General features: G+C 45.2%; 1 protein-coding gene across 7 annotated transcripts; it reads right to left on the minus strand.

Moving 5' to 3' along the window:
• Positions 1-158: 158 nt before the first annotated feature.
• On the minus strand, positions 159-27,990 carry LOC113029645 (polyhomeotic homolog 3). 7 transcript variants are annotated; one of them, XM_026180624.1, is made up of 14 exons: positions 27,448-27,558; positions 26,324-26,371; positions 23,788-26,244; positions 14,443-15,067; positions 12,243-12,395; positions 9,696-9,797; positions 8,628-8,883; positions 6,213-7,322; positions 5,464-5,798; positions 4,928-5,093; positions 3,983-4,094; positions 3,628-3,748; positions 2,400-2,703; positions 159-981 (listed from the first exon to the last, which is right to left on the minus strand). In XM_026180624.1, exons 4-14 carry the CDS (start codon positions 15,046-15,048, stop codon positions 827-829), a joined length of 3,420 nt encoding a protein of 1,139 aa, XP_026036409.1. In that variant the 5' UTR covers positions 15,049-15,067; positions 23,788-26,244; positions 26,324-26,371; positions 27,448-27,558; the 3' UTR covers positions 159-826. The 7 variants fall into 7 exon arrangements, with proteins under 7 accessions (XP_026036409.1, XP_026036408.1, XP_026036412.1 ...); XM_026180623.1 differs by lacking the exon at positions 27,448-27,558 and adding an exon at positions 26,795-26,975; XM_026180627.1 differs by lacking the exons at positions 23,788-26,244; positions 26,324-26,371; positions 27,448-27,558 and adding an exon at positions 27,566-27,990.
• Between the last annotated feature and the right edge of the window lie 3 nt (positions 27,991-27,993).

The following is a 27,993-nucleotide window of genomic DNA, read 5'->3' on the forward strand; positions in this document are numbered from 1 at the left end:
ATCCATGAAACCAGGAGGAGGCCCGACGTTTGCTCCTCAGTGGAACATCTGCTCCACGTGTCTGAAGTGTTTATGCACATTTTTGTTAGAAAGCCCGCTTTCACTGGGCTAGTAAAAGGTCTTTTACTTGGGAATTAATTTAAAACAAGATAAATAAATCGTTTGATGATCAATTATTCATTTATTAAATAATTTCAAGCAGGATACCATAAAAATGTGACGATTGAAGACACCAGCCTCTACCCTGATAGTGACTTTTTTAATACACAGACATGTCTTTGTCCAGAATATAGTGATATAAAACATTAAACTTTCATTAATCACTTACAAAGTCTACGCATTATTGTTTTTTCCTTTTACACACACGGGTTATGTTTAGCTACTGGATAGATTTGTTGCTGACGTCACGTTCTAAAAAAACTAAATAGACAAATTTTATATATTAAATGTTCAAAATCCTTCATCAAATAGCTTCAAATGTACACTCTCCAGCGGCATGTAAAATATACACAAAGTTACAAAACCCCCCCGTCTCCTGCTACAGTCGGAGGGCCCAAAACTGGTGAGACTTCTCATGGACTCTGGTGTCGTCATGCTCCCGCACTCATCTCCAGCTCCCATCTGCTAAGGCCACGCCTAGATTTATAATCTCATGAATTATAAATTCCCACAAATCTCTTTTTGTGACTTTGCTCTGTCATCCTTGGTGTCAGCTTTTGACTTCCGCCGACTTCTCTCGTTTCCTCGCGTCTTTATTGCCTTTTTTCCCTCTTCCTTTTTAAACGCTTTCTCTTTTTCTCACGTTGTTTCTCTTTTTCTTTGTCTCTCATTGGTTTTTCAGTGCGTTGATGTGAGCGCAGATCTTCAGAGCAGGTCCCAGTTTTATGTTCATGCTGGTCATCAGATGGTCCTCGGTGAGCAGCAGCAGAGCCTGGCCGTCGATCTCCTGCACCCGGAAAGCCTCCGCTACGTCACTGCAGCCTGAAACAGCAACGCGGAGAGTTTAAAAACACTGACGGTGTCTGACTGAGCAAATGATTCTGTTCAGTCACACAGAAAGTAGCCATGGCCCTGACTTTAGTCACGTATAACGATCTAAACTCTTGACTTTTAATAAAAACACCTCCAAACTCCTGCAAAGTTTAGTCTGTGGGGATTGACTCTGTTTTGGAGCCTCGAGTGGACATTAGAGGAACTGCAGTTTTCCCCTTTCACTGTTGCTGCTGTCCTTCTCCTTCCTTCACAAGTCACTGCTCTGCTGTTTTTATATTAAGAGCTTTTGGTGTTTTCATTCATCAGTATTTTGGTGTACAATATTCTTATCATCCTCTTGATGAAGCACACCCCTGATGCACTCATGTCGTCCACAGCTTCCTTGTTTATTGTCCATGCTACGCGAGGATAGCTGTAACAACGACATCTAGGACTAGGATTAGGTATTACATGGTACTGATGGTACTTGACTGTGTTCAAATCCTTTAAAGACACACTGCACACAGTGCTGAGATATGCTAATTTTGGCTAATATCACTTTGTTTGTGCAGAAAAGCTATTTAATGCATTCAAACGTGTCAACTTTGGGATTATTTTGTAGATTTAACTAAAGAAGTGGGAACACGTGATGTGTTTGTATGACTTTTTGTGACTAATAAAAAAATAAAGACACCATTTCAAATTAGATTTTGGTGGCTTTCCTGTGAACACATTTTTTTAAAGGTTCATAAACTCGACAATTAAATGATTGGTTGGTGGTTTTTAGGCCACATGATGAAATAATGTGATGCAGGTTCTGATAAGAACCTTCAGCAGCCCAAGTTCTACCTGAGCCCTTGTTTGGTTCCTCAAATCCTGATCGTGTGGGAGGAGTTTGTGGACAAATGACCCAACAAACAAAGATTTGGTTTGTTACAGTAACATGTTTCACACTGTTCATCCAGGATCGTTAGCCAACAATCAGTTTATCCACTTTATTTCTAACAGAAACTAATCTGGAGAATGTTTCGACCAGAAGAGATCTGCATAACTCTAAGATCCACATCTGATCTTCTCTTAGAAATAAAGTGACAGTGATGAATATTAAAGGCAGCTAACAGTGTTTACTACAGAATCATCTGTCTCATGTGAAACAGAGGTTCAGTTTCTCTCCCAGATGTTTCACAGCAGTCTCGCTGAGTCTGACGGTGTGTGGTTGGAAGTATTCTTCACATTACTTCACTCAGCAGTTAATTTCAGCATTTTGCGAAACCTTTAATGGGACTTGGGGGATATGAAGAAGCTGTGAGCGCGCCTCCGTCGCCTGCTGACAATTAAGACACGGAGTGTGGCGTAAATCAAACCGACGGTTCTGAGTTAAAGGTCCCGGGAGAAGCTCTACGTGTGGGGCATCGGCTCATGTTTACCTGGCAGCGTGTGGATGAAGGCGGTGACTTCCTCCACGCTCCACTGCGAGGGGGCTGGCTTAAACGTGGTGGTAGGCGTGGAAGTGGTCACGGCCGGCGCCGACGCCCTCCTCGCTCTCCGAGCCGCCCGACGCTCCATCCTAGCCGTCATGGCGACAGCGGGATCTTCCTCTCCTCCGTCATCGTCTTCCTCCTCCCTGCCTCCACCTCCCACCATATCGTCTTCATCTTCGTCCTCTTCTGCCGCCGCCGCTTTTTCTTTTCCATCTTTCTCCCGCTGACCGGCGCTCCACAGATCACGAGGCTGAAAGGAAACAAAGCGTGTAAGAAATGTAAAAGCCAGGAAACGTCCTGCCTGATATCAGCAGTTCAGGGGCTGCTGGGGTGATAGTGTGGGGCCCTGCAGCACCAGCGCAGCATCATTTAAACCCCACACTCCACCTCAATCATCTCAAACTGGTTACTTGTATATGACTCCACAGTCACCAGCTCTCACTCCAGCAGAGAACACGTGGGATGTGGTGGAGCGATAAATATGTAGAAACTGTGTGATGCTATCATGTCGACATGGACGAACACCTCAGAGGAATCTGTGAGTTATGAGAAAGTTCTCGACTCAAACGCAGTTCCAACTCAGTACAAGGACGGTGTCACTGAATAAAGTGGCTGCTGGCTGCATAGAACTTAAAACTGAGCGTCTGTTTTCTGTCTGTCGGTGGAGCTTCCTGATTTCTCGGCTCTCTGCTGCCCTCTAAAGGCCGTCGGCTGTCACTGAACCACAGATGAACCACAGATGGCTTCAAATGGCTCATTTCATAAGACCAAGTCTAAAATCCACTGCACACGACTAACTGAGCTAATGTAGTTTTACACTACTAAGTATTTTTAATTCATGTGTTTGTTTCAGTTTAGTTTCAGTGTTTTTTAGTTTTTCTGGGACGAAATTTAAAAAGTTTACAAAAGATATGAAGCTACAAACGCAGAGTGGCGTTTTTGTAGGAACGTAACCCATCAAATAAACATCACAAAGATCAATAAAAGCATAAAAATGTGTTTAATATTTGGAAAATCAGCCTCCTGTAATACAGCCGGTGCATGTGTACGGTCACATTCGGCTCGTGGAGGACTTCAGGAGCTCTAACTTCATTTTCAGAGTGTGGCTCTTTAAAACATCTCAGCACTTCTCTGTTTGCTGTTTTTAAGCTGTTGGCGAGTTCAGCGTCCCTACCAGCCGCAGCAGCAGGGGTTTCCCAGGGACTGACTCCGCCCGGTTGAGGGCAGGACGAGGCTTCTCTGACCGGCTTCCTGCGCTGAGAGCTCGCAGACGCTTCGTCAGTCGAACGTTAAACCTGAGGGGGGAGGAGGAAGGGGAGAAGCACAGAGACACGTGGTGATGTTTCCTCGTTCTGCTGCTTTCATTCACACTCGTATCTGCATCTGACACCTGCGCGCCTCCACGCAGGCCACACACACCACATCCTGTCACGCTGCTGCTGCGACAGCAGCACCCCTACGCTGTGTAAAGGTCCCGTGACATCACAGCTGCCCTCTTTAGCGCTTAAGCCAATGAAGCGAGGCCTTACCCGCGTGCACAGGAAGTGGAGCAGAAGCGTTTGGAGCGCATGAAGTTGTGTGCGTGGCCCCTCTTCCCGCAGAACTGGCAGTGCAGCACCGTTCGGTCTCTGTGGCCCGACCCTGTGAGAGGGACACAGTGGAGGTGAAGCTGAGAAACACAGAGTCTAACGTGGTTCCCACTGCTAGTTTAGAAGACTAACAGCTCCCACATTTACCACATCAGCAGCAGAGTGACAGACGTGAGCAGAGCAGGATTCGGGCATGTGTGGGGTAAACGTCAGGTTTACCGCCGAGTTTTCAGGGTATTAAAAGTGGTTGACTTCTTAGACGTCTCACACACACTTTCACTGCACAGTCCCAGGGCTGCTCTCAGCTTGTATTTAGTGTTTAGCCTGTTCATGTGTTGAATGAGCCCCAGTGCTGCAGGTGCAGAACATGACGGGACAGGTTTACAGTGGTGGGCAGAGGCTGTGCCACAATGCAGGAACTCCGGTTTGGTTCACTGCTAGAGCCTGCGGACCAATCGCTGCGTCAAGACAAGAAATAGAAGATCTCTCACCGTTTTTAGAGAACATGCAAAGACTTTGTCCTTGTTTGGTGTGCAGCCACGAGAAACCCTTTTTATATATTTTCTTTAAGCCTAATTGATTTTCCTTTAATATTAAACTTACTAATCTTATATAAAAAGTGCAAGAATTATGTTTTTATTCTTGATTCAATCAGGTCCGTTTTAAGCTCTGCTCTCATTTAAAGTCTCACAGCTGCAGGGAAAATGCGTCACCTGCTTCTGTTTTGAGTTTTCTGGGATGAATCTTTGTTGTTGATTTGGTGACAGTATGACGTGGGTGCGGCTGCTCTATTCTGCAGCTCTTACCAACAGTACTTTCATGCATCGAGACTTCAGAGCAGATAAACGAGCAGATGTGAAGTTTAAAAGTTAAACTGCTCCTTACTGCTCCCAGGGTCGTCCGTGTCTCCTCCTTCCTCTTCGTCCGAGTCTGTGGAGTGCTCAGTTTGTTTTATCGTTTCCGTTACAGGCAGCGCCGCTTTCCCATTGGTCCCATTCACTTCCTGCGGTTTGGGCACCTGCACTGGAACCAGCAGGGATGAGCGGTTCACCTGGACCACAGAAATAAGGTGAGTATAAATGCACCGCCTGTGGCTGAAAAGGTAATCGCAGTAAGGAGGGAATCCGTTTACATCCACCCAGAACTTATTCTACGTTCATACACGAGAAAGGCTTTGAGTTTTTTCCCCTTTTAGTAACAAAATTGTAATATTTGCCGTCTCTAAGAAAGGGAAACCCAAGAAAAGGTGATAAACTGTAAAACCCAGATTGAACTGTCAGCTGAGCCACAATTTATTTAGGAAATGCTTAAATAAGCCTGAGGAGATTAAACACCAACTTATTTCACACTAAAAGCATCAAAACCTAAAATTCTAACTTCATTTTTTCTGCCTTTGTGATGTAAAACAAACATCTCCTTACAGGAAACGGTTGGAGCCCCTCCTGGATGACAAATCCCTCCACCAGGTGGGTGAGAACCTGCCGTCCCTCAGGCCACGGCCTTGGCTCCCAGGGGCTGCTCAGTGATTGGCTGAAGCTCTCTGACTCGTCCTCCAATTGTCCGAGAGGCTCTGCCTCAGTTTCCGTGGGGGGCTGCTGCTCGCCACCTGCTTTGTCCACCTTCGCTGGCTCATGCTGCGGTAGGCTGAGGTCAGTCGGGAGGGCGGTGTGCGCCGGGAGGAGAGGAGGAGGGTTTTCTGCCGAAGGAGTGGTGATGGGTGAGGAGGGGGGAGACTGAGAGGAGAGGCTGGACAGCGCTGTGAGGAGCAGAGAAAGAAAAAAGAGTTGACTGAAAATTAAAAGGAACATGTTTTGAAAAAAGTATTGATTGCATGAAGTTACAGCCGAAAACAAAGCAGGACACTAAAGTTCACCAGTGAGCAGCAGGTAGCAGCGAGCCTTTACTGCACCAGACGTCCCGTGAAGACAGTTTGCTCAACAGCTCAATTGCTTTGTAGCCTGAAGCATCAGAAGCTGCTGCTGGCTGCACACTGTGCACGACCATGTGTGCTTCTCCAGGACGAGCGGAGCAATAACAACTAATCATGTGGACCCTTTAAGGGAGCACAGCTCGGACAGATGAAGCTGTGGAAAACGCTTTAATGCAAAGCCTCGTGTAAACACACAGATATGAGCACTAAGTGTTGCTGCGTCTGAGCTGTTCACGGTACCTGACTGATTGTCGGACTGGGTCGACATGTTCTCACAGAAGTCCTCCTGGCTGACGGGCTGAAGGTCTTTCTGAGGCTCTGGCAGCCTCTGACTCTGGGCAGAGGCTTCGGGGACTGGAGCTGGCTCTGGTACCGGGACTGGTGCTGGAGTTTGGACTGGAAGTGGAGTTGAAATGAGACCCGTGATGGGTTTTGAGTCCACAGTGGAGTCTTTAACAGGATCAGGCTCCGGGATAGGGTCCGTGTTGTGGTACTGATGGGGAAGCTGTGCCGTCTGGTTCTCAGACTGGTCCATTGGAGTCTCTCCTTCCTCTTCCTCCTCCATCTTCTTGTCCTTGCCTTCCTCTCTCCTCTCTCTCTCACTTTGGCCTTCTTCTGTCACTTCCATTTGATCTTCCTCTCGGCTAACTTCCTGCACCTCCTGGCTGATTTGCTCCTCACTGGGCTCCTCCTCCTTCACCTTCTCTCTTTGGTCATCTTTCTCCACTCTCAGGTCTTTAGCAATGCTTTCCTCATCTTTGACTTCCTGTCTCACAGCTGCAGCTCTCTTTCTCTGCTCTTCAGCCTCCTTTACCTCCACCTTCTGGGTCAGATTTTGCGGCTGGGGCTCAGCTTGACTCTGTGGAGAGGCTGGACTCAGAAGGGATGGAGGTGAGGGCAGAGGAGAGGTGGTTTTTGGCAACGAGGGGTTTAAAGGAGGAGGAGGAGGAGGAGGAAGGACGTCTTCAGTGCTCAAAGTCCTCTTTGATTGGGCGGAAACCTCAGGCGACTCTGCCGCTGGAGGCGGCGGCTGCACCGAAGCATGCGTGTACGTTCCCGGCTGTGGCTGGCGACCCGAAGAGAGGGCGATGATCTGAAGCTGCTTCGCTGCAGACAACGAGCGCTCAAAATGCGGCACAGCTGACAGAGCGCTGGAGACAGATACCGGGCTGTGAGTTAACGGACAGCTCTTCAGTCCCGCCAGCGGCCGGCTGATGGAAGACGCCTGGCTGGAGGGAGCAGCAGCGATTGGTTGGAGGGCCGAGGTCTGTCGAGGTGACGCCGCTCTGTGACCGTTAGGAGAGTGAAGTCTGGGTCTCAGAGGGACGGCTCGAACCGGAGAATAGAGAGCTGTGGGAGACGAGCATGAAGAGGAAACCATTAAACTATGAGGGATGGATATGACTAATAATGATCTGATAAATGACAGACTGCCACTCGTGCATGTTGTTTAATTCTCATGTGCTTCACTGTAATCTGCTGATGCACAGCAGGCTGCAGGATTCAGGGTGTTGGCTGAAAAACTTTCTCACATTAAGATTTAAACATTTCCTTTCAGTGGCTCCAAAAACTCTGAATTATTTAGAGGATCAAATGCAAATTTTATTATGTTTTTGTTTTCTAATTTTCATCTCTCAAGGCTGCAAAATATATCAAGACCCATGATTCAATTTACTTTGTTCTGCAGCACAGTGCAGTTTTCTTCCAGTGATTTATGAGTTCAGCTGCAGACAATGACGGCAAACATGCTGAAAACTGACTTGTTGTGCTCTGTGAGGGTAAACCGAAGCTCTGACGTCTCCGGGTAATAGAGAGGAATTATTTGGTTCATAAGTCACTGAAATGAAACGGTACACAGGACCACAGCAGTGCAGCTAAAGACGGCTCTGAACAGCTAAAAGCAGTAAGTTTGTCCTTTCTTGTTTTAAAAGTAACCAAAATTAAAATAGTGAAAAAAGAAAAATATCTATTTAAAAAATGTAATTCTTTAAAAACTGAAGACAAAAAATGATTGAAAGTATAAAACGCTCATTTTGAAACAATTTTTTTTAGTTTACTCACTGCTTGTAGAAAAGAAAACTAAACATGCAATCTCACACCACAAGTGTGATTGTTGCTAACACCAGACTGTGGCTTGCTGCCAGAACAGCTGCAGAGAGATGCAGACGGCTTTAAACTGCAGGCTTTTATTTTGAAAGGTTCAGAGTGTTGATAACATCCAATATGTAATTTGAGGCTTTTATTTTGTGTCTTTTATCCTTTCTTCACCTCAAACCCGTTGCAGCAGATGGCTGCCCGGTCCTGAGGTTTCTTCCTGTTAAGAGGGGTTTCCTTCCCACCAAGTGCTCGCCTACAGGGATTTGTCTCATTGCTCAGGCTTCTCTGTATTATTGTAGGGTCTCTACCTTACAATATAAAGGGCCTTGAAGCAACTGTTATCATTTTGAAAGCATACTGGTCTTCCACTGATGGCTTTTATTTTGAAACTCTGAACCACACCTCCCTCCAGTCCCCCCGGTTAGTCACTGTCAGGGTGAGAGCTGGATCCACCAATAAACTCAAACAGGATCAAATATAAATAAAACATCAGCTGACTGAAAGTGCAGAATTATAATAATTTATGATAATATATTAGTCACTATGTAAGACCCTCACATGGAGGAGCGTACTCATCCGGCCTCATCACACCCTTCAGGGACCTACTTGGAGGCGGCACGGCGAGGTGTCGGCTGGGCGTGGTTGGACACTCCGTTGCTGTGATGCTGGACTGAGGTCGCGGCTTGAGAATCGGGAAGAGGGGGACTTGAGGTCGAGAGAGGGGAGGCGGGGCCGTGGCGTTGGGCTTGAGGCGTAGGGAAGGAGGGATGGCGAGAGTCCCGGGGGGAGGAGGCCTCAAGGTGAGACTCTGGAGCTGGAAGGGACACAAAGATGTTCAGTTAGATCCCACGAAGGCGTTGGCTATCCAGTCACAGCTTAGCAACTGTTACCAGCAAGGGCGGGTATGTTACAAGCAGCAGGAAAAAAGCTCTCTGAAGCAGATTTAGTCTTAAACGTCGGACATTTTCTGATTGTTCGTAAGGTGAAAATAAGAAATACAAAAACAGAAAAACAAGATCACATTTCCTATTGATGTGGGTCTGAGGACCAACTGTGGAGAGATCGTCCACTGATCCTGATCCCAGTCACAGCCGTCTGTTACAGTCAACGTATGAGAGGAGTGTGTTTCACCCAGAAGGAATTATGGGTAGTAGTTGAGCCTGGCTATCTCTCATATACCAGACTTTGTTGAGCTGGCACGCATCCCACACGCTGACATAACCCTTTCATTTCTCCAGCGAACGATCAGAAAACAGATCAAACATCCAGGTCTCAGAGCCGGGACGCGCATGCGCACGGCTGCTCAAAGAAACCAGATTCTGCTTTTAGATCGCAGCACTGGGACGGGGTGTAAAAGGGACTCAGGGCAGTTTTTACCACAGCTTGAATGTGTTCTTCACGTGTGCGTCTTTTGTAGTTACGGAGACTAAACATGCTAAAAATGCCAAATTTGCATTTCATTAAATGACTGAAAGTTACTGAAAAAAGCAGCTCGCTCGCTGTGCTTGCTGAGCTTCGCGTGTTTCAGACGACTGTGTAAAGAAGTCAGCTTTTTGCATTTACCGTCTAAGGTCAGTTCAAAAGATGCATTCACGTGCATATAAAGACATTTGCTCGGCTGCTCACCTGAGCCGAGGCGGGGTTAGAGGAAGGAGGAGAAGTGGAAACAGAGGAGGAGGAAGAGGAGGAGCACGGCTGGGGCGGCCGCATAGCAGATGTAAGAATTAGCTGCAGGAGAAAAAGGAGGAAACAGGTGAAGGAGGAGATGAACAGAGGAGAGCAGGACAAGCACAGATGTTTGTGTGAGACATAACTGAAGCATCTTCTTGGCCTTTGCTTCCTTTTAATGACCTGATAAAACACCCATAAACATAAAGGTTACTTTTTCAAACCGATCAACATCAGATTTGAACCCTCACACAAGAAAACTGTGAATTTTGCTGGGGACTATTTTCTGCGGTGGATTAATACAACTGCGAGGCAGATGCTTCATATTCAGTGTTTTTCAATGTTAAACAGACTTTTTTACAACACATTTAAGTGTTTAAATCCAGGTGGCAGATCTAGATGATGGAAATGATTTGTGAGATTAACCATGGTTTAATATTTCACCGTTAAAAGAACTTTTATGAACAGATAAATAACCTTTAGTCTAAAATAGGTTTCTGTGCAAATAATCAAATGATGTCAATAATGACAATTTGATGGTTTTCACAGATGTGTAGTTTTGAGCTCATCAGTCACAATCAAGCCGCTTTGCTCTTTCTATACATGAACACTCATAATATCTGGGGACCGTTCTTTATTGAGAAACAGAGTTTACTTTGTTTCTGTCGCTCAGGCTCAGTCTGACTCTTCTTTAGCTGAGCACCACCGTCTGCCATCAGAGACATGATCAGAGCAGACACAAAGATTCAGTATGTGGAACACTGATGATGCAAATAAGACATGAAATCATTAAAGCTGTGAATTCATTTATCTTGTTGTTGACTTATCTCTACCATGGCGGCTGCACAGCACTCTTGTTCTTAGTAACTGCAGTTGCAGCAGTGCTCGGCTCAAGGATGAAAACAGATATATTTGTATATTTCTGACCTGCAAATGTCAGTGACAATGAAACACAAACATATGCATTGCTCAACTTAGTGATGGGAGTCAGGTACTAGCTACATGCATGCAGCTATACACAGTCAGCCAATCACAGGGCAGCGTCTCTATGCATGTAGGCATGTAGACACGGTCGAGACGACGGGATGAAGTTAAAGCTGAGCATGTGGAACAAAAGGTGATTTAAGTGACTCTGAATGTGGCGAGGTTGTTGGTGCCAGACGGGACGGTCGGAATATTTCAGGATCTGCTGGGATTTTCCCACCGAAAAAGAAAATATCCAGTGAGCAGCAGTTCTCTGGGCGAAACGTGCCTCGCTGAGGTCAGACGTCGGAGGAGAAAAGCTTCAAGAGATCAGTAACTCAAATAAGCACTGTGTGGCGAGGCGTGGTCTGCGATGCTGCTGCAGGTGAGATGGACGCACCTGCGCTGATCTGCAATCACACCTGTGCTGTTGTCATTAGTGGTCGTTGGTGGTGATGTGTACGGCTGGCAGCTGTTACAGCAACCGTGTGAATATTGTAAGAAGAAAGCATGCTGCAAAGCATGAAGATGCACCCGGGCCTGCTGTGGGTTTGTTACACACTGGTTACAGCCGTAGCAGAAGAGCATCTCTGAGCTAACAGCTAGTCCAACCTCAAACCACACGAGTGTCCTTTCTGTCAGCTACGAGAAGCCTGAGGCTACAGTCCACACAGGCTCCCCAAGACTGGACAACAGAAGCCTGGAAGCATGTTTCCTGGTCTGATGAGTCGCGACTTCTGCAACATTAAGACTTCAGTGTCACCATTTGGCCTAAACAACATGAAGCTTCGTGTCAACTGTTCATACTGCTGGTGGTGAAACAGCTTGGGCCTCTTAGGCTGTGGTGTTTAAATGATGCTACCTATTGTTGCTGAACATGTCCATCCTCTTATCGCTACACTGTATCCATCTTCCAAAGGTCACTTTCAGCAGGACAACAGGGCTCAACCTCGTACTGGCAACGTGTACCTCATGAAGTGGCCTCTGAGTGTATAATGTGTACTCTCTGCTGTAAATCAAAGATTTGGGGAAAATGTGGTGCTTCAAGATTGTTTTAAACTAAAACTTCAAACACATAATCTTCTCCCAAACAGGTAGTATGTACATCATCAGTTACCATGGTGATTTAGAGAGGTAAAGCACCTCTGTAACACTTAAAAGTCTGACTTTAAGCTCAACACGGCTGCCTTAACCTGGTAACGTTGCTTCATAGTCTGTGTTTTCAGACTGTTTCAGATCACGTCTCACAGGGTTTTTGGTGCAGTGCATTTCATATCATTTACATCATGTTTGTGTTTGTTTAGTATTCGGAGAAATTTCTGCTTTGAAAGCTTTGAAACGTCTGTTTTCAGATTTGTTTGCAGCTTTAAACTCGGAGCTTTTCCTGCCAACTGGCTCATTTTAATACTCGTCATCCTTTCTGCAGCTGCACACTCTGTCCTGTTCACTGTGAGCAGCAGAACAGAATGCATGTGGAAATATATGAAAGTGTGTGTGTGTGTGTGTGTGTGTGTGTGTGTGTGTGTGTGTGTGTGTGTTTACCATCTGAGCTCTAAGCAACACTTGGTCTTGGCCTGTCCCTTTGAGACCTTTTCCTAGGAGCAATGTCTGCTGGGACACCTTGGGATGCCTGACAGGGGAGGGGTTCTGATTGGTTCGCACAAGACCAGGTGTGCCCACAGGAGTCTGTGATACCTGGAACAGAGGCAGGAGAGGGGGGAAGGGAAGCAATTAAGGCAGTGCTTCAGAGCAGGGATGACTTTTTGTGATATTTCCTCGAACAGCAAAGCAGTCACGAGTGTGTTTGGGTGGAAACCAAAAGAGTAAACAATGAAAATGTCGAATTTTTAATGCTTCTTTTCTACAAAAAAGAAAAACACTAAATGAATACTTTAACAATGGACAGCTTCATCCAAGCAGATTAAACTCTCTCCACCAGGCAGCTCACATCTGTTTATAGTTCTTTAATCTCATCTATCAGGTTTAATTTAAAGATTTGAAAAACTGGTTTGTAAAATTTGTTGTCAGAAACTGTTTGGCATGTTTTTAGGCAAAGGAGTGGATTTTAAATCTGAAGTTCAGACTTGAATTAAAGGGGTTTAATAAAAGTATTCCCTCAAATATTCAGGAATTACAGCCATTTCAATGCACAGTCGCCCATTTTCAGAGGCTCAGAATTCATTAGACAACTGTTTAATATGTTTTCACGGCCACCAAATGCAAGTGTTTCATTTGCATTTGTTTGCTTTTTCAGAGGAACTCTCAACACGAGGTCCGAATAAATGTCAGTGCGAGACAAACAGGCCATCACTCGACTGAAAGTCCAAATAAAACAAATGAACCCATCAGGCAGAAAGAAAAAATCAACATTGTGGTGCATCGGCCAGCTCAGCAACACTACGAGACTTTAAAGACCACAGAACGCTCTCAGGGAGGATCATCGTCACAGGGTTTACACCAACAGGGTGCAAACTACTGGTTACACTCAAGAACAGGAGCCAGACTTTACCAGAAAACGCGCACGGCTGGCAGTGGAAGCAGGTCACGAGTGTTTACTGATGATGCGATTGCTGATAGAAGCAGCGGGATGAGCCGTGAAGTGTACGGGGCTGTAGCCTCTGCTCAGATTCAGACAAACGCTGCAGGGCTGATCGGACAGAGCATCGGAGTGCAGACGGACAATGAGCCGGACCACAAAAGCGACCCAGTGCAGAGAAACGTGATCCTCGGGAACCTGATCTCAACCCGACACAGCAGCTTTTCAGTTACTAAAGGAAGAAAGACACAAACTTACTTCTGTTGAGCTTCGAATTAAGCGGAAAGTCTGAACTTCAATCACAATCGGTCGATTGTTTCATTTAAAATCGCAGCGGTGGCCATCGGGTATCAGTAACTGTCCTTTTCTGTTGCTGACATCCAGCTAATGACAAGTTCTGAGAACAGCTTCAGAAAAGCCGGGATTGAAGTTTCTGATTTCGTGCTCATCTCAAGCTCGTGTCTTTAAAGCTCTAACGTGAGGAACCGCAGACTGTGCAGCTTTTTGTATCTGGCAGCAATGCCTGCATACAGAGTATGAACGCCAGCGTCTCTGTGGCTCGCTCACAGTTCAGCCTGTTTACTCACTGAATTAACAGAGAGCGAGACCCGAGTGTAAGGATGTGAAACGCACTCAGATGAAAGCAAACAAAGAGGAAACTGTAACCCCAAACAGTCAAACGCTGACCCAGATGGAGCCTGACAGGTGAAAGGTCCGAAAGATGGCAGGTAAACATCACGAGTGCAGGAAGGCTAGATAAAACTTTGAGCTCAAGCTGTTTTATTTACATCCGTCCTCTGCGTCAGGCTCGTCTTCTGAGATTAAATTACTGCGTCTTTTTTAGACGAAGCTAAAAATGATTTGGTCCTAATGTTGTCAGCCTGTTGAATGACTGCTGTCAGTCTTATGAATACAGCCAGTAGGTGGCCTCCTCCTTATGTAACCCAGAGACTGTGCATAAAAGAGGCATCACAGGTTTTCTTTTCGAAGCCTCAAAGTTAACGTTTTAGCCACTGTCATGGTGGGATTCTTGGATGTGGTCATGAGAGGGTGGAGACGTGCGTCCTTATTCTGTATGGGTGCAATGTATGAACACAGAAAGAGCAAAGATCCAATACAGACAAACTGGACAAACTCCAGCAAAGTGTTTCTAAATGAAAGACGTGTTCCTGTTTCTCTATGTGGGGGTCAGTGTGTGACCTTTACCTGTCTGCCAGGTGGACTGGCTGGCGTGTGAAACGGTGTGATTGGCGTTGAGGTTGCAGAGAGGACCCTAGCGCTCCCGTTGGTCAGGCTGGTGGAGATCTTGGCAGACATGGTGGTGTTGTTGTGCGTTGCAGAAGAAGTTGGAGAGGATGAGAGGAGTGGTGAAGGAGCGGTCGCTACGACAGGAGAGGAGGAGGACGAAGGGGGAGGGAGAAGGGAGGGGGAAGGGGGGGTTTGCACGGAGGAAGACATTTTGGAAGAATGGTTGTGTCGGGAGTATGTGCGGAGGGTGGGGGCAGGGGTGGAGGTAAGTTTAGGGGGAGTCGGGACGAGGACGTGAGGAGACGGAGCGCCTGCCGTTGCTGCTGCCGCCTTTGGTCCATGGTTTGTGGTGATGGAGGGAGCGGGAGTGAGAGGCGGGGGAGGGGAGGAGGTGGTGGGTGTCAGCGAGGGTGCGGGGGAGTCCAGGAGCATGGGGTTGGGGGTAAGCCGAGGAGGCGTGGGGGTCGGAGGGGTGGCGGAGGACTCAGCGGCGGTCGGAGGGCTCGTTCCATTGGTGGCCTCGCCGTGATCTGATTGGCTCTGCCGAACCAGCTCCCTGTCCATCCTTCAACACTGAAGCACGCTGAGGAGCACAGACAGACACACAGACACACAGACACACAGACAGACACACAGACGCACAGACAGACAGACAGACACAGAGACACAGACAGACGCACAGACAGAGGCACAGAGTTAATTTGCATACTTTGCATTTCAAGTTCCAGAGAAAACAAACTCACTGCAACATTTGTTCTCAGAATTAACACAAGACATGGAAATAAGTCCTAACGTTCCTCGTGAGGATTCATGATCAGCGGGGGAAGCCTCGGCGCCACCACAGACGAGCTGGAGGCCAAATCTAACAGTTAAGAGCCCAAAACCAACAATCGGCACAAACACGACCTCATGTTAACCTGTTCTGTACAAAGCTAGCAGCGAGACACTCCAGAGTGATGCTGAAGCAGCGTCACAGCTTGATTTTCAAGTAACAAAAGCTGGAACGGGCTCGTGCATTTCTAACCACATTTGTTCCAGCACAACGTCTTGATGCACGCTCAGTCATCCAGGTAAGCAAATCCACAAAAGTCCCAACTGTTTGGGATTCCTGCACAACGTTAAAAAGCCTCTGGTTTCAGTCACGTTTCAGGATACAAGTTTTCATCTGCCTCACTTTTTCTCCTTTCTTCTCTACCTGATCCCATCCCCGGTGTCCTCCTCTGTCACACCAACCCTTTTTCTCCTGCCTGGCAGCTCCATCTTCAACCCTTTTGTTCAACATGTCCAGTCTTCCCTCTCTGCACGCGTCCAAACCATCTCAGCCTCGCCTCTAACTTTGAGCTGTCCCTCTGGTGGGTTTGTCCATCTTCAGCCTCCTGTTACATCACAGCAGGTCTCACTACTGTCTTGTAAACCTTCCTTTTCACTCTTGCTGCTTTCACACATCACCCCTGACACTCGTCTGCCTTCACTACCTCATTCGTATTGATTTGCATTGACATATTCTGGTCTTAAAGGATGAAAAACTGCTTTTTGAGGGTGGAACAGCTGGTGGAATAAATCTGGACCTGACTACAGTTCAAGTCCAACACGACTGTTTTGATGTTTAAAATGTGTTTTTGATTTAAAACACAGACATGTCTCTTGTTCCTGGGTAGGAAGTGTTCTTCTTGCCTGGGAGGCAGAAGGAGAGTCATTAATATCTATTTGCAAAAACTTTGCTTTTGTGACCCATAATTTAATTTGTAATTACATTTACAAATGTCACTGTCATCGTAACAAAGACAAAGTCTGCCTGAGAGACACTCTTTAACCCAATGGTCCTTTTGCAATCAGGCTTTAAAAGTTAATGCAAAATCTTGCAAAGGGTTATGATTAAAAGCCACCTGGTTATGTTTAAGCAATAAAAACACTCAGAGTTTGAGTGGACAAACAAATTTGCCGGTTTGTCTCCAGGAAAACAAAAAAACAGATTTTCAATCCCTGAGGTCTGGCTGTCCAGAAGTAGAGTCTATCAGCTTCATTCTTATATTTAAATAGGTTAGTGAAAGAAAGATGGTCCGCGTGTTCTCCTGATTAACACAGAGATTCGAGCAGACAGGTACACGTCAATGTACTTCTGATATTTTGTTAAGCAGCACATGCAAATGTGATGCTGCTGCTTAAAGCTGTAATTAGTAGCGTAATAAATGACTTTTAAAGCAGTGTAAATACACCGATCAGCATGGCATCAGGTGAGGTGAATAACGCTGACTCTCCATCATTGTACATCAGGAAGAAAGTGAACATTTTGTCCTCTAAGTTGGTGTGTGAAGCAGGAAAAACAGACAAGCATGAAGATGTGAGCGAGTTTGACAAAAGGCCAAACTGTGACGCCTTCTTCTCTGAAGCTGCAGGCCCTGTGGGGTGTTCCCGGTCTGCAGGGTCAGTCAAAAAGTGGACCAAGGAAGGAACAGCAGGGAACCAGCGGCACGGTCATGAGCAGCCAAGGCTCATTGATGCACGGGTGAAGGCTTGCCTGTGTGGTCTGATCCAACAGAGAGCCAATGTAGCTCAAAGTTCATGCAGGATCACACAGCATCACAGTTCGGTGCAGTCCAGTCAGGGCGCCCATGCTGACAACAGACAGGTGAGCATCAGGACTGGACCACGAAGAAACAGAAGAAGGTGTTCTGGTCTGAGGAGCCACGTTTCTTTTACATCACATGATGGCCGGATGAGTGTGTTGCTTATCTGGGGAACACCTGCCGCCAGGATGCACTATGGGAAGGAGGCAACGTTCTGCCCAAACATCGACACGTACCATCCTCCTAAGCACTGATGCATAACATGTACACGCTTTCATGGAAATGGTATTCCCTGATGGCTGTGGCCTCTTTCAGCAGGAAAATGAGCCTGGCCACAGAGAAAGTGGTTCAGGGATGGTGTGAGGAGCACAGCAGTGAGTTTCTAAGGCCCCGAACAGAGGGTTTAGAGGATGCTGATCCACAGCACACATTCAGGAGTCTAGAGGAGTGCGTGCCTTTACGGGTCAGGGTTGTGTTGGCAGCAAAAGGGAGACCAACACAATATTAGGACGGAATGCCTGAAATCTGAGTGTTAAGTAATGCATTACTTTGTAACAAAGTAATGCATTACTTTGTTACAAAGTAATGCATTACTATGTTACAAAGTAAAGAGAGTTTGAGTTCTGAGCGTAACACTGAAACAACTGGGGAAGTAAAAACACAGAAAACAACTGCAGAAAATTATTAAAATAAGTGTTTAAAAAGCACTTTGAGTAAATAAAGCCCAGGTTAAAGCATCAAATATACACAAGCACTCAAAACTGTCTTTACAAATCTAGGCTGCTGACATTTTCTGAGTATACATATTATAACATTTGCTAAACAAAGGTTGTATAAAGTCCACTTAACTCTTTTTTTCTGCTTTGATATATTAAGTTCATGTGACTTTGTTCATGTTGACACTATTTCATCTTTTTAGGCCAGTTTTTAAAGTAAAGGCGACTCTGATTCACCTTTTTTGAATTTTTGGATGGAGTTAAAGTTCGCCCCTGAGGACCTGCTCACGCCTCGCCCTTTAAAGCTGAAACACGACACCCTTAGTGTCAACTTCAGCCGTGTGTTTTGGATTTGAGCCACTGCAGCAGTTAATCTGAACCGTCGCTGCAAAACGAAAACAGAAAAGCGTCTCCTGATCTCCATACTGCAATCTGTAATTATTGGATTATCTGACCGCAGACTGCATCAGTGTCCTTAAAACACCGTTACCTGATTCATTTCTGTCACTTTTAAGCCAAAACTTCCAAATATCTTCTGGCTTGAACAACTCAAGTATGAAAATTTACTTCTTTTCTTTCTTATTTTTGACTTTTCTGACATTACATAGAAAAAACCCACCTGAGCAAACCGTCTACATGTTAATCAGCAATGAAAGCAACCATGCTGCAGCTCACGTATCTGCAACTGATGCATCAGACCCAGGATCCGTGAAGTTTTCACACCCGAAAAGAAAACAGGAACAAGAAAAACAATGACCTTTCCACCAAGAAGATAAACAAAGTTGGTTTATCCTGTCGACGCTCAAACGTCCCTACACGTCTTCAGAATAAGCAGACAAAAATGACCGGTTTGTTTTGTAAAGCCGGCCTCCTTCCATCATAAACAAAGAGCAGAGAAACGTCCTCCCACCAGCCGAGCCCTGATCCTCCACATGTCAGTGCAGTGAGCGAAACTTTATATTATTCAGAGACATGCAAATGTTACAAAACTGGAGTTTGCATATATTGAAATGATTTAAATGTAATTTTAGATGATGACCTTGCCCAGTTTGCTTAAAGCCTTGCTTAAATGCTCCTGTATGGAGTAGTTACAGGGCACAGGTGGGACACGTGCCCCTCCACAATTATTTAGAGCACAATTATCTCGTTTCAATGACAACATGGAAGGAGCAGAGGGAGGTGTATAACCACAAAGGAGCCGTGAGGGAAAAGGAGGAGGAGGACATCTGATATCACAACATTTACTCTGGTGATTTTAGTGACTTTGGTCTGAGTGTTTCAGAAGCTGCTCATCTGCTGGGATTTACGCACACGGCCGTCTGTAAGGTTTACAGAGGAAGACAGAAAAATCCAACGAACACAAGACTGTTGGGTGAAAACGGCTTGTTTGTGTCAGAGGAGAATGAAGAGAGTAACTCAAATCATCACAACTAAGTTATGCAGAAGAGCAGGTGTGAGCGCACAGCATGCCGAACCTTCAGCAGCAGAAGACCACACCTGTCAGGCAAGAACAGGAAATGTGGACCAAAATCTTTGAGGGATGTTTCCAGCAACTTGTTGAATCTGGGTCACAAAGAGTCAGTTCAGCTGGTCTGAGCAAAGTGTACCTAATGATGTGGCTTATAGGTGTATATATCTATGGTTCCTGCTGAGAGCTGTTACCTTCCAGGGTGTACAGAGATCAAAATGAATGAATTCATCATCGATGTGAATATGTGACGCATTTCAGCTTCAAGTGAGGAGCAGCTGCATATTTAGACAAGTTTCCCATCATTTGTCTACTTCCACAACTTTTCACAGTTTTTACAGGAACTGGCATGTTGGTGTGGCAAGGAGAATGGGAAGTAGGGTGGAAATATATTTGTCAGTTTAGTTTTTGAACATTTTTGACTTCTTGCAATTTTCCTCTTTCCTCACGTCTTGCAGTGAAGCCTGGCTAACAGAGCTATTGTAGAAAGATTTACTGCAGCTGAGAGACTTGAGACAAAAACCGAAGCATTGATTCAGCAGGGATTATTTTAAATGACAGAAGTTGTTAATTTTTCAGCAGAATGTTGCATTGTTATTGTGCCGGATTTTTGAGTTTTGTTGCTGCTGTAAACTTCCCCAGAAAACGACTGAATCTCAAAGGTTCCCGCAGGAGGATCCACCTGGCTTCGTTTATAGTTACATTACAGTAATTTGTAGTAACAAAAAAGGTGCTTTGGGTGCTCAGCTAGAGTAGATAAGTGCTAAAGAAAGCCACACCTGTGATAGCGGTTATAGTCAGGTAACAAACATGTCATATCTTACATAAATATGTACTTTTACCCACAGCAGGTCTCAAAATCCCAGAGCCACGTTTTCCGACCTTGATGTCTGTCACCGACTTTTAAAGCCAATCTTTCACATTTCCTATAAATGTGCTATAAAGTGGGCCACATATATGTTACAGAGCAGAGCACATGTTATGATCACACTTTAGCTGTGACTTTGTTAGCTTTGTTTTACTCAGTTCAATTTTTTAAATTAGTCTTTTTATTTCTTTGTTTTTGTTTGCTGCTGGGATTTTTCCCCTTAAATAAAACACTCGAGTGTGCAGTAACACTGCTAAATTGACATTGTTGTTGTTGAATGCCCTCTCGGTTTCTAGTAGGTAACTTTTCATGCAGCAAGAGTGCAAACACTCTGCAGGTTTTTCTTACTTCCTTTACTGTCCGAAGTGTGGCCTGAAAAACCACAGAGGTCCCGGTGTGGTTCCAGGAGGTCCCCCAGCTTTCTATTAGTGTAACAAGAATGATAGTTTTATATTCACATTGTGCTATTTTGCAGCTCTCTGGCTGGGAGCCCTTATTGTACCCGTGATGTTATTTCTAGTGTTCAGCGCAGTAACTGTTAATAGTGCACAATTTAATCTTAAACCCAGCTTTAACAGTTTTACTTGTTTTGTATTATTTCACACAGTAACGACTGTCCCCCAGCCTCCAGCAGCCACGTTTTGGGTTGTTGTTGTTTTTTACAGTTTTTAATCTTGTAACACTGAATTGGTTTTTCTCTGTAAGCCAGAGAAGCAGAGACACAGAGGGCTACAAGACATACGGGTGAACATGGAAGTGAACTGTGAGCTGGCAGCTGAGCAGAACGCAAACACCTCATTAGATGACAAGAACTGAAACTTGATTAATGTAAAGATAAGATTCTACCAGAAAAACAAAATTAGAAAAGAAATAATTTCCCAACTAAAAGACGACTAATGCACCTCTTTATTTTTATACTTGCAGCACACAGCTGTGGTCAGATGTTCACAGTAATGAATTTCATGGTCATTTTAGGTGTTTGATGATTCTTTGAGCTGTTTTTGGTGGAACAGCATACGTCTCTAAGAATTGGGGGAATAAGTTTGAATTTATTTCAGATTTTCTCTCATCTAAGGGGCTTAAATATATAATTAAATGTCTATTAGCTAGTTTTACTTTAACCAGGTGCTTTGGGTAAGCATCAGCAAGCGTCTGGCATCATTCCTGCTGCTCAAAATGACCACGACATTAACGTCCATAATGAGTGTCTTTCAATCTCAGAATAATCCTTCTTTGTCTCACTGTGGCCTTGCTGTGGTCCCTCAGCCACCGCCTGTCTGAAATAAGTAGTTTTAGAAAAAACAAAACATTTTAGCTCCTCCTTAAAGGGTTAAGGCTTTCTTCTGATTGGCTGTCCGTTGTCAGCGCGGGGCAGGAGGGACTGCTCTGTCTGAGATGTCTATATTAGAAATATCCTGTCTCTATTACATCATAAATATCTATTGTAGCCATAAAAATGGTAAAAACAGAGTGCTTCGAGTAGCTCGAAGCCCGAGCTTTTGGCTCACAGGGAACATACACTGACTTGGCCGTATTCAATCTGCACATCCACCTCTGGAACAGCAGACATGTGAGAGGAAACAATGAGGAGGTCGGGTCGCCTATAAGGGTTTGAATACTCCTTTAAGCGCAGCAGCTGAGTTCTCTGGCAGACACAGAGTCCAGCAGCAGTTTTTTTCTCTTCCTGCATTTAGCTGATGATTAAAATTCAGTCATTTTAAAAGCATCCTCCCTTCACTTTCATATTAATATTCACTTAAAGATGCACACTGTTGTATTTATATTGATCACAGCTAGCTATAACATGACCAAGTTCCACCCTTACTACTTCCTGACTGACTGTTGGCTGTGAGGCCCACAAACTTACTGAAAAGATTCCCGGCGTACATGGAAACATCTCTAATTCAAAGCAAGTCAAAGACTCTGGGACATTAAGTCAGCTACTGGAAACAGTTATAAAATGAACTTATAAGAACAATATAAATCAACACATGCAGGAACAATAACATTTACTGCCAATAACAATGCAAAAGTGTCACATGGCTCTGTGCTTTCGTTTTGCTGTCCAGATGTGGCAACCACAGGGGCCCCAGTGTGGTTCCATGAGGCCCCTTTTTTCTTCTAGTGCAATAAATCCTGTGAAAACTGATCATGTTGAATGAAAATCTAACCGTTATTGATTTATTTACCATCACTTTTCACACAAAAAAGTCTGATTTGTGTAACTAACACGCCCGACCTAACAGAGGAATAAAACATTGCTTTCACCAACAACTTTGTGCCACCTTTGCAAATACACAACTCCATAACTAACAGGTTTGTCTACGTTTTTATTTCTTTATTTTGTTTTGCTGTTCAAAGTGTGTAAGTGTGTAGGAATCCCACAGCACATCTACTAAACTACGTAAGACTTTCTGTCAGATTTCTGAATAATTTCCTCTTGAGGTTTTCATTTCATCGAGTCATCAATGAGTTACGATGGACACTTTACATGGTTCGCCTTGTTATTGAGTCGTTATCCAAAAAAGTGGCAGGAAGAACCACATGAGCCCCAGGGTGGGTCCAGGAGGTTCCCCTGTAAGATGTTTATTTTCTAGCATCTGTACTCAATATAAACACAATATTATTATTATGGAATATAAATGAATTGAAAATCTGTTTTTTGTTGTCTGACCAACAGTACAGAACTCAAAGATTAATATCCAGACAATCAACTAAACCACCACCTTCAGCTGAAACCAACAAATTTCAGTGTGTTTGAAGAAGGATTTAAATGACTGATGTGATTAAGCTAAACTGACCAGCCAACAAGATTAAAAACCCTGTGCTGTCCAAAATGTGGCCCGCTGAACCACAGGAGCCCCAGGATAAGTCCAGGAGGTCTCCCTGCAAAATATATTTCCTCGTAGATCACAATCTGCACTCTTGTGCACTCTATCGTTTGGACAAGGGAAAGATATCATAAGATATGTAGATAATTTCTTCAGTCTATCACTTTGTCTATCTTCAGTCTGCTTCAGCCTCAAAAATCCATCAAGAACTCCCAGAACTTGGTTTAAAGTCTGTAAACTCCATGTTTTATTATATGAATCATCCAGAGCTCAGTTTAACAGCAGAATGAAAACATAAAAACAACTTCTTTTATCAACTCGAACCGACAAATTTCTGCTTAAAAATGACACGAATAACTCTGATATTACCCTGAAAGCGATTAGTCTCCATTTAGAACCAACGCGTGTAGTTTATCTGTGTGCACTGTATACAGTATACACGAGGAGCCTCTGCTCATTGTTTGAAGTTCAGAAATGTGGAGATCAGGGCGCAATAAGGGCCAAGATCTTCTGGGAAGTCGCTTTTCTGGTTAAAATGGGAGCTGAGCGTGCGGCCAGAAGTAAGCTAAATTCACGCAAAACCACCACGCAGGCAGGTGCTCGTCCACGCACAGCGGGCAGATGCTGACATCTGGCCCGCAGCCTGTTAACTGAACGTGTCCGCCTCAGACGATGGTGGTGATAGCAATGAGCCACAGTGCACAGTGACAGTTAGGCCAGAGATCATACATGTGACTATAAAAAAGAAAAAAGAAAGATGGAGACAGGCCTTCACAGGGGAGAAATCTCACGATAATAACATTTTGAAGAATTGTCATGTCCACGTTGCGCGTAAAGCGCTTCGCTCGCCTACCTGCTGAAATGCTCGACGTCCTGCAGGTTATTCCCGCTGCCGTCCATCCGAAAGTGGGCGCATGTTTGGAAAGTCCGTTGCTGTGTTATCTGATGAGCGGCTCTGGGCTTTTTCAGCAGGGTCGACAGGCTCAAATGGGCGTGTGTGAAGCTTCACTTCCTCGTCTGACAGCGCAGGGGCTGCTGAGAAGTGCGCGTCACCCTTCCCCAGACAATAATTTCCCCGACCTCACCTCTATGATTATCCGCCCTCTGCGCCCACCGAGAGCCCAAAACGCAAAGTTGCAGTGCAAGACGGGCCCGTTTATGATGTGCAGGGGCTTGTGTGTGTCTGTGTGTGTGTCGCACTTTGTTTAGGATTTCATCACATCCTGGGCTTTCCTCCGCCGTAGATCCGGCCTTCGCAGCGGTTATGGAGTCCGTCGTCCTCCGCTGTGCCACCACCGTCTCACCTCCCGGGTCTGCGGTGGGAATCAGCCCGGCTCGGGGGCACCGTGTAGCGGCTGCGAGGGGCCTGGTTATTCCGCTGCTGGAGAAATGCAATGGAAGTGCAGTCGTTGCAGGGCGGCAGATGCGAGACAGCACCACTCAGAGCTCAGGAGGACCGCAAAGACGCCGATATACAGCCGTGCATGCACGCTGCACACTGTAACACAGTTTGTACCAGCGCAACAGCTCGATGTGTTACTGTGAGAGCAACACTGGGAGCAAAGACGCGGTCAGAGACGTCATTGAGGGGCACGAGGTGCTGAAAATGCTGTGAATCCAACATTTCGCATTAGAAAAACTGCAGAACAGGTAAAGACGCATAAACTCTGGTACATCTGCTCATGCAGTCCGAGCGATGTCGCTGATTTAATCCAGAATGTTGGCAACTGTTCGATATTGGCTCATTCTCCATCAAATCACCCAAACTTGAGAAAGGTTCCCATCCGACCACCTCAGGATCCGCCGATATTTTCCTTTTTACGTTACCTTCAGTATTTTTATGAAGCCATGTAAAAATACTGACGGTACAGTCCTAATATTTGCCTTCATATTATAAATATTTTCAGAGTTCATAGATTTGGGCTGAAATTTGGTGATTTTTAACTATTTTCCCTTCTGTGGTGTTCAGGATGTTTCAGCCTGAAGTGTAAAAACTGACCCTGTGACCCTCTGTGATCATGCAAGGATTTCAGAACCTGAACTTGTTTGATCCATGTGATATGTCCAAAACTTGCATAAGGAACAGGCGTGCCTCCCAGTCGTAAGCTATCCCACAAACTGTGACTACAGTCAAGCCAACACTGTTTTGCAAACTTTGCTGCCTCAGTTGTTATGTTTATATATTTCTGTCCTCTGACTGTGACAAGCAGGAGCTTTGTCAGTATGAAAGTTACATTAAAGACATAAAGAGTGTGCGAGTTAGCTGATGTCACAGCAACTTCCAGTTTTAGCAACGTTACTTCAAAAGGAACTCATGCAGCCCTAAAATGGCCTCGTATGCAAAGAAATTCCTTCTGTGAATTTTCCACTTGAGAGAAACTGAATCATCACAAGCTTCACGAGAGCCGTCCAGCTGCTGCGAAGGCTTCAGCACGACGGAGCGCCGCCTCCTCCAGAGTGAGGCTGAGTCATCGTTCCAGAAGTGAGCAGGCATGAGTGCGTCTGCAGGCACAGTGAGGCATCAAGGGACAGCAGAGAAGCCTCAAAGTTCAAGGAATCTGCAGGAAGTTCAAGGGGTAGCAGAGGGTTGGTGCACAGTTACTTTCTCTGATGAAGCCAACTTCTGTTTTGGAAATCTGGAAAAATCCTTTGTCTGTGGAAAATCCTGAGATTTGTGAGGCACGTTTACAGGTCTAGCCTGCCTCAAACATGGAGCATAAGTGAAAAGTGGCTCAGAGATCATTAGATCAGCATGTTGGATCCATGGTCAGGAAACCAAACCGTGGTGAATGATCAGTTCTTGGAAGCATGTAGACAAGCAGAAGTCCACAAACTGTGAAGAACTTGGAGCACTGATTACTGTCTGGAGGTTCTCTCTCCTGTCAGGTGCAGGTGTGGGCCGGCAGCTGGAGGAGTCTCTGTTTCCCAGGCTTTGCTAATCACACATGCCTTCATTTTCTCAGCAGTGAGCACTGTTTAAAGGTTGGGGTGGGTCTTCCATCTCTGTCAGATTGTTGTCACTACAACAGTGCTAATCGCCCTCATGCTTAGAACAAGTTTTTGTGTCATGCTCTGCTTAACCTTTTGCTCTTATCTGCCTCCAGTAATTTTTCTAATGACCTTCCTCTGTTGCGGACATTCCTCAGTCCAAACCTGTTACTTCAATTTGTTATCATAAATTGTTGTCACAGTAGCTACCAGCTATCCTAGGAATCCTCACCTGCAGTGTACCTGCCTGCCCGCTTTCCACAGCTCCTTCTCCCAGTCTCCTCTGGATTCCTCCGTCCCGTCAGGACATCCTCCACAGCCTCTAGATAAACATAATACCAGCTCCACTTCTTCTTGAAACTAAGTTTGATTCTGAAACCTTCCTGTAACCAGAGAGTTACCTGCACAATCTCCTGCTGCTGTTTCCAGTGTCGTTAACTTCTAAAAACCTGTTAAATAAACCGTTTAGAACTGTTGTTAGTTTCTTTCAGGCCACTCATTTGGTCATTATGGCATTTAGGACTTCCAGAAGCTGTAAACACCGACTCTCTGCACAGAGTTCATTTGAACTGCTCTTTACCAAAGAATGTGAGCTTTGTGTCTGCAACAAATATTATCAAAATGTACATAATACAAGTTCTTCTTTTCTACTACTACTCCACGACATTCTTAATTAGCTATAATAAGGAAGAACAGTAATAATTTACACAGCCTGCCATCTGATGGTTTTAATGCGTCAAGTTCAAAGTCAAGATGAAGACTTCCTGTCCACAGGATTCACCTTTGACCTTTTGTCAAGTTCACAAAAGCATCAGATTCAGAACTTCAGTTTGGCTTCATTTGAATATGTGTTTGCAAGTTTAACCAAATACCTTTCAGCCGTTTGACCATCGGCTAACTTCTTCTTCTTGTACAATAAACGAGTCATGTTCACAGACTCCAACTTCCTCAGAATTAGCAGGAAGCTCTGTGGAGCATGACGAACTGTGCGATTCACTCAGAAAAGACGACGTTTTCCTGTTTGCCTTATTTTCTGCACACTTATTCAAACAAACCCACATTTTAATGACGCAGGAATCCATCCCACATCAGATTTATGACAGCAGCTGGAATCTGTGCAGAGTGCAAAACAAACAGCTCCACAGCTGAGGAATAACTGCACCGCCATTCACACAACCCTACACCACTACAGTTAACCCTGCAGCGGCCGGTGGTGAGATCGTGAAATGAACTCAGCACATCCACTGAAGTACAGTTTAAAGTCCTTGCACTCTGGATGCAGCTACTTTCTCCTTCATGCCATTTGTTTGAAAGCTTTAGTTGCTTCTTATCTGCTAATATACGCTCACAAGATCATTATGTGCACCTCTCTGCCACCAGGCTTGGACCTGCTTTCGTTAGCAGCAGCCATGAGGAGATGCTACACTGTGGTTATAAACACATGGACACAGTCAGCAGCAGCTCAGGTGGGCTGTGGTGTGTAAACGACGCGCAGCTAAGGCGCCCAAGAGTTTCAGTGACTCACCCACGGCATGCACTTCTTTAGCCACAGACGTTAGAGTCACTGACAGATCTTTGCATAAAGCACACAGGAGGACAGAAACTGTTCACAAAGATAAAATCGCTCTCACTCTCTTTCTAACCTGTTCCCACATTAACCGTGAATAATTCTGATCATGTTTCTGCATCGTGACCACTTCATGAAAACTGTTGTTAGTTGGATTATGACTTCCTGTAAACGCGTCTTGCACCACTTTGTTTATTCAACACAAACCACGTTCTTCATGTAACGCATCGGTGCGTGGACGGAGGGACCCACGGTAATCCTGATCACATATTTATTCAGCCGGGAGAAAAACTTCCCAGTGACTCTGCGTGTCCTGTAAGCTCCCAGTATGTGTGGTCATGTGACCTGTGAGCGTCGCGTGTCAGTAATCGGATGATTGACCTGACAACAAATACTCTGCTGCGTCACTGACTTTAATCCGCACCTGCCTCGAGCGAAAGCAGAGAGGGAGTAAAACCGGAAATCCACACAGATTTCAAAATAAAACGAGAAACTAACTTTATG

This window comes from Astatotilapia calliptera, chromosome 9, assembly GCF_900246225.1.
Source record: "Astatotilapia calliptera chromosome 9, fAstCal1.2, whole genome shotgun sequence".
In the NCBI taxonomy this organism is placed as follows: Eukaryota; Metazoa; Chordata; class Actinopteri; order Cichliformes; family Cichlidae; genus Astatotilapia; species Astatotilapia calliptera.

Coding starts and splice junctions, on each gene's coding strand:
- LOC113029645 (XM_026180627.1), bottom strand. CDS start 15,048: ATGGACAGGGAGCTGGTTCGGCAGAGCCAATCAGATCACGGCGAGGCC. Junction 8,884..9,695: donor CTAACCCCGCCTCGGCTCAG/GTGAGCAGCCGA, acceptor TGTCCCTTCCAG/CTCCAGAGTCTCACCTTGAG. Junction 2,704..3,627: donor AACCCCTGCTGCTGCGGCTG/GTAGGGACGCTG, acceptor GTTTCCTTTCAG/CCTCGTGATCTGTGGAGCGC.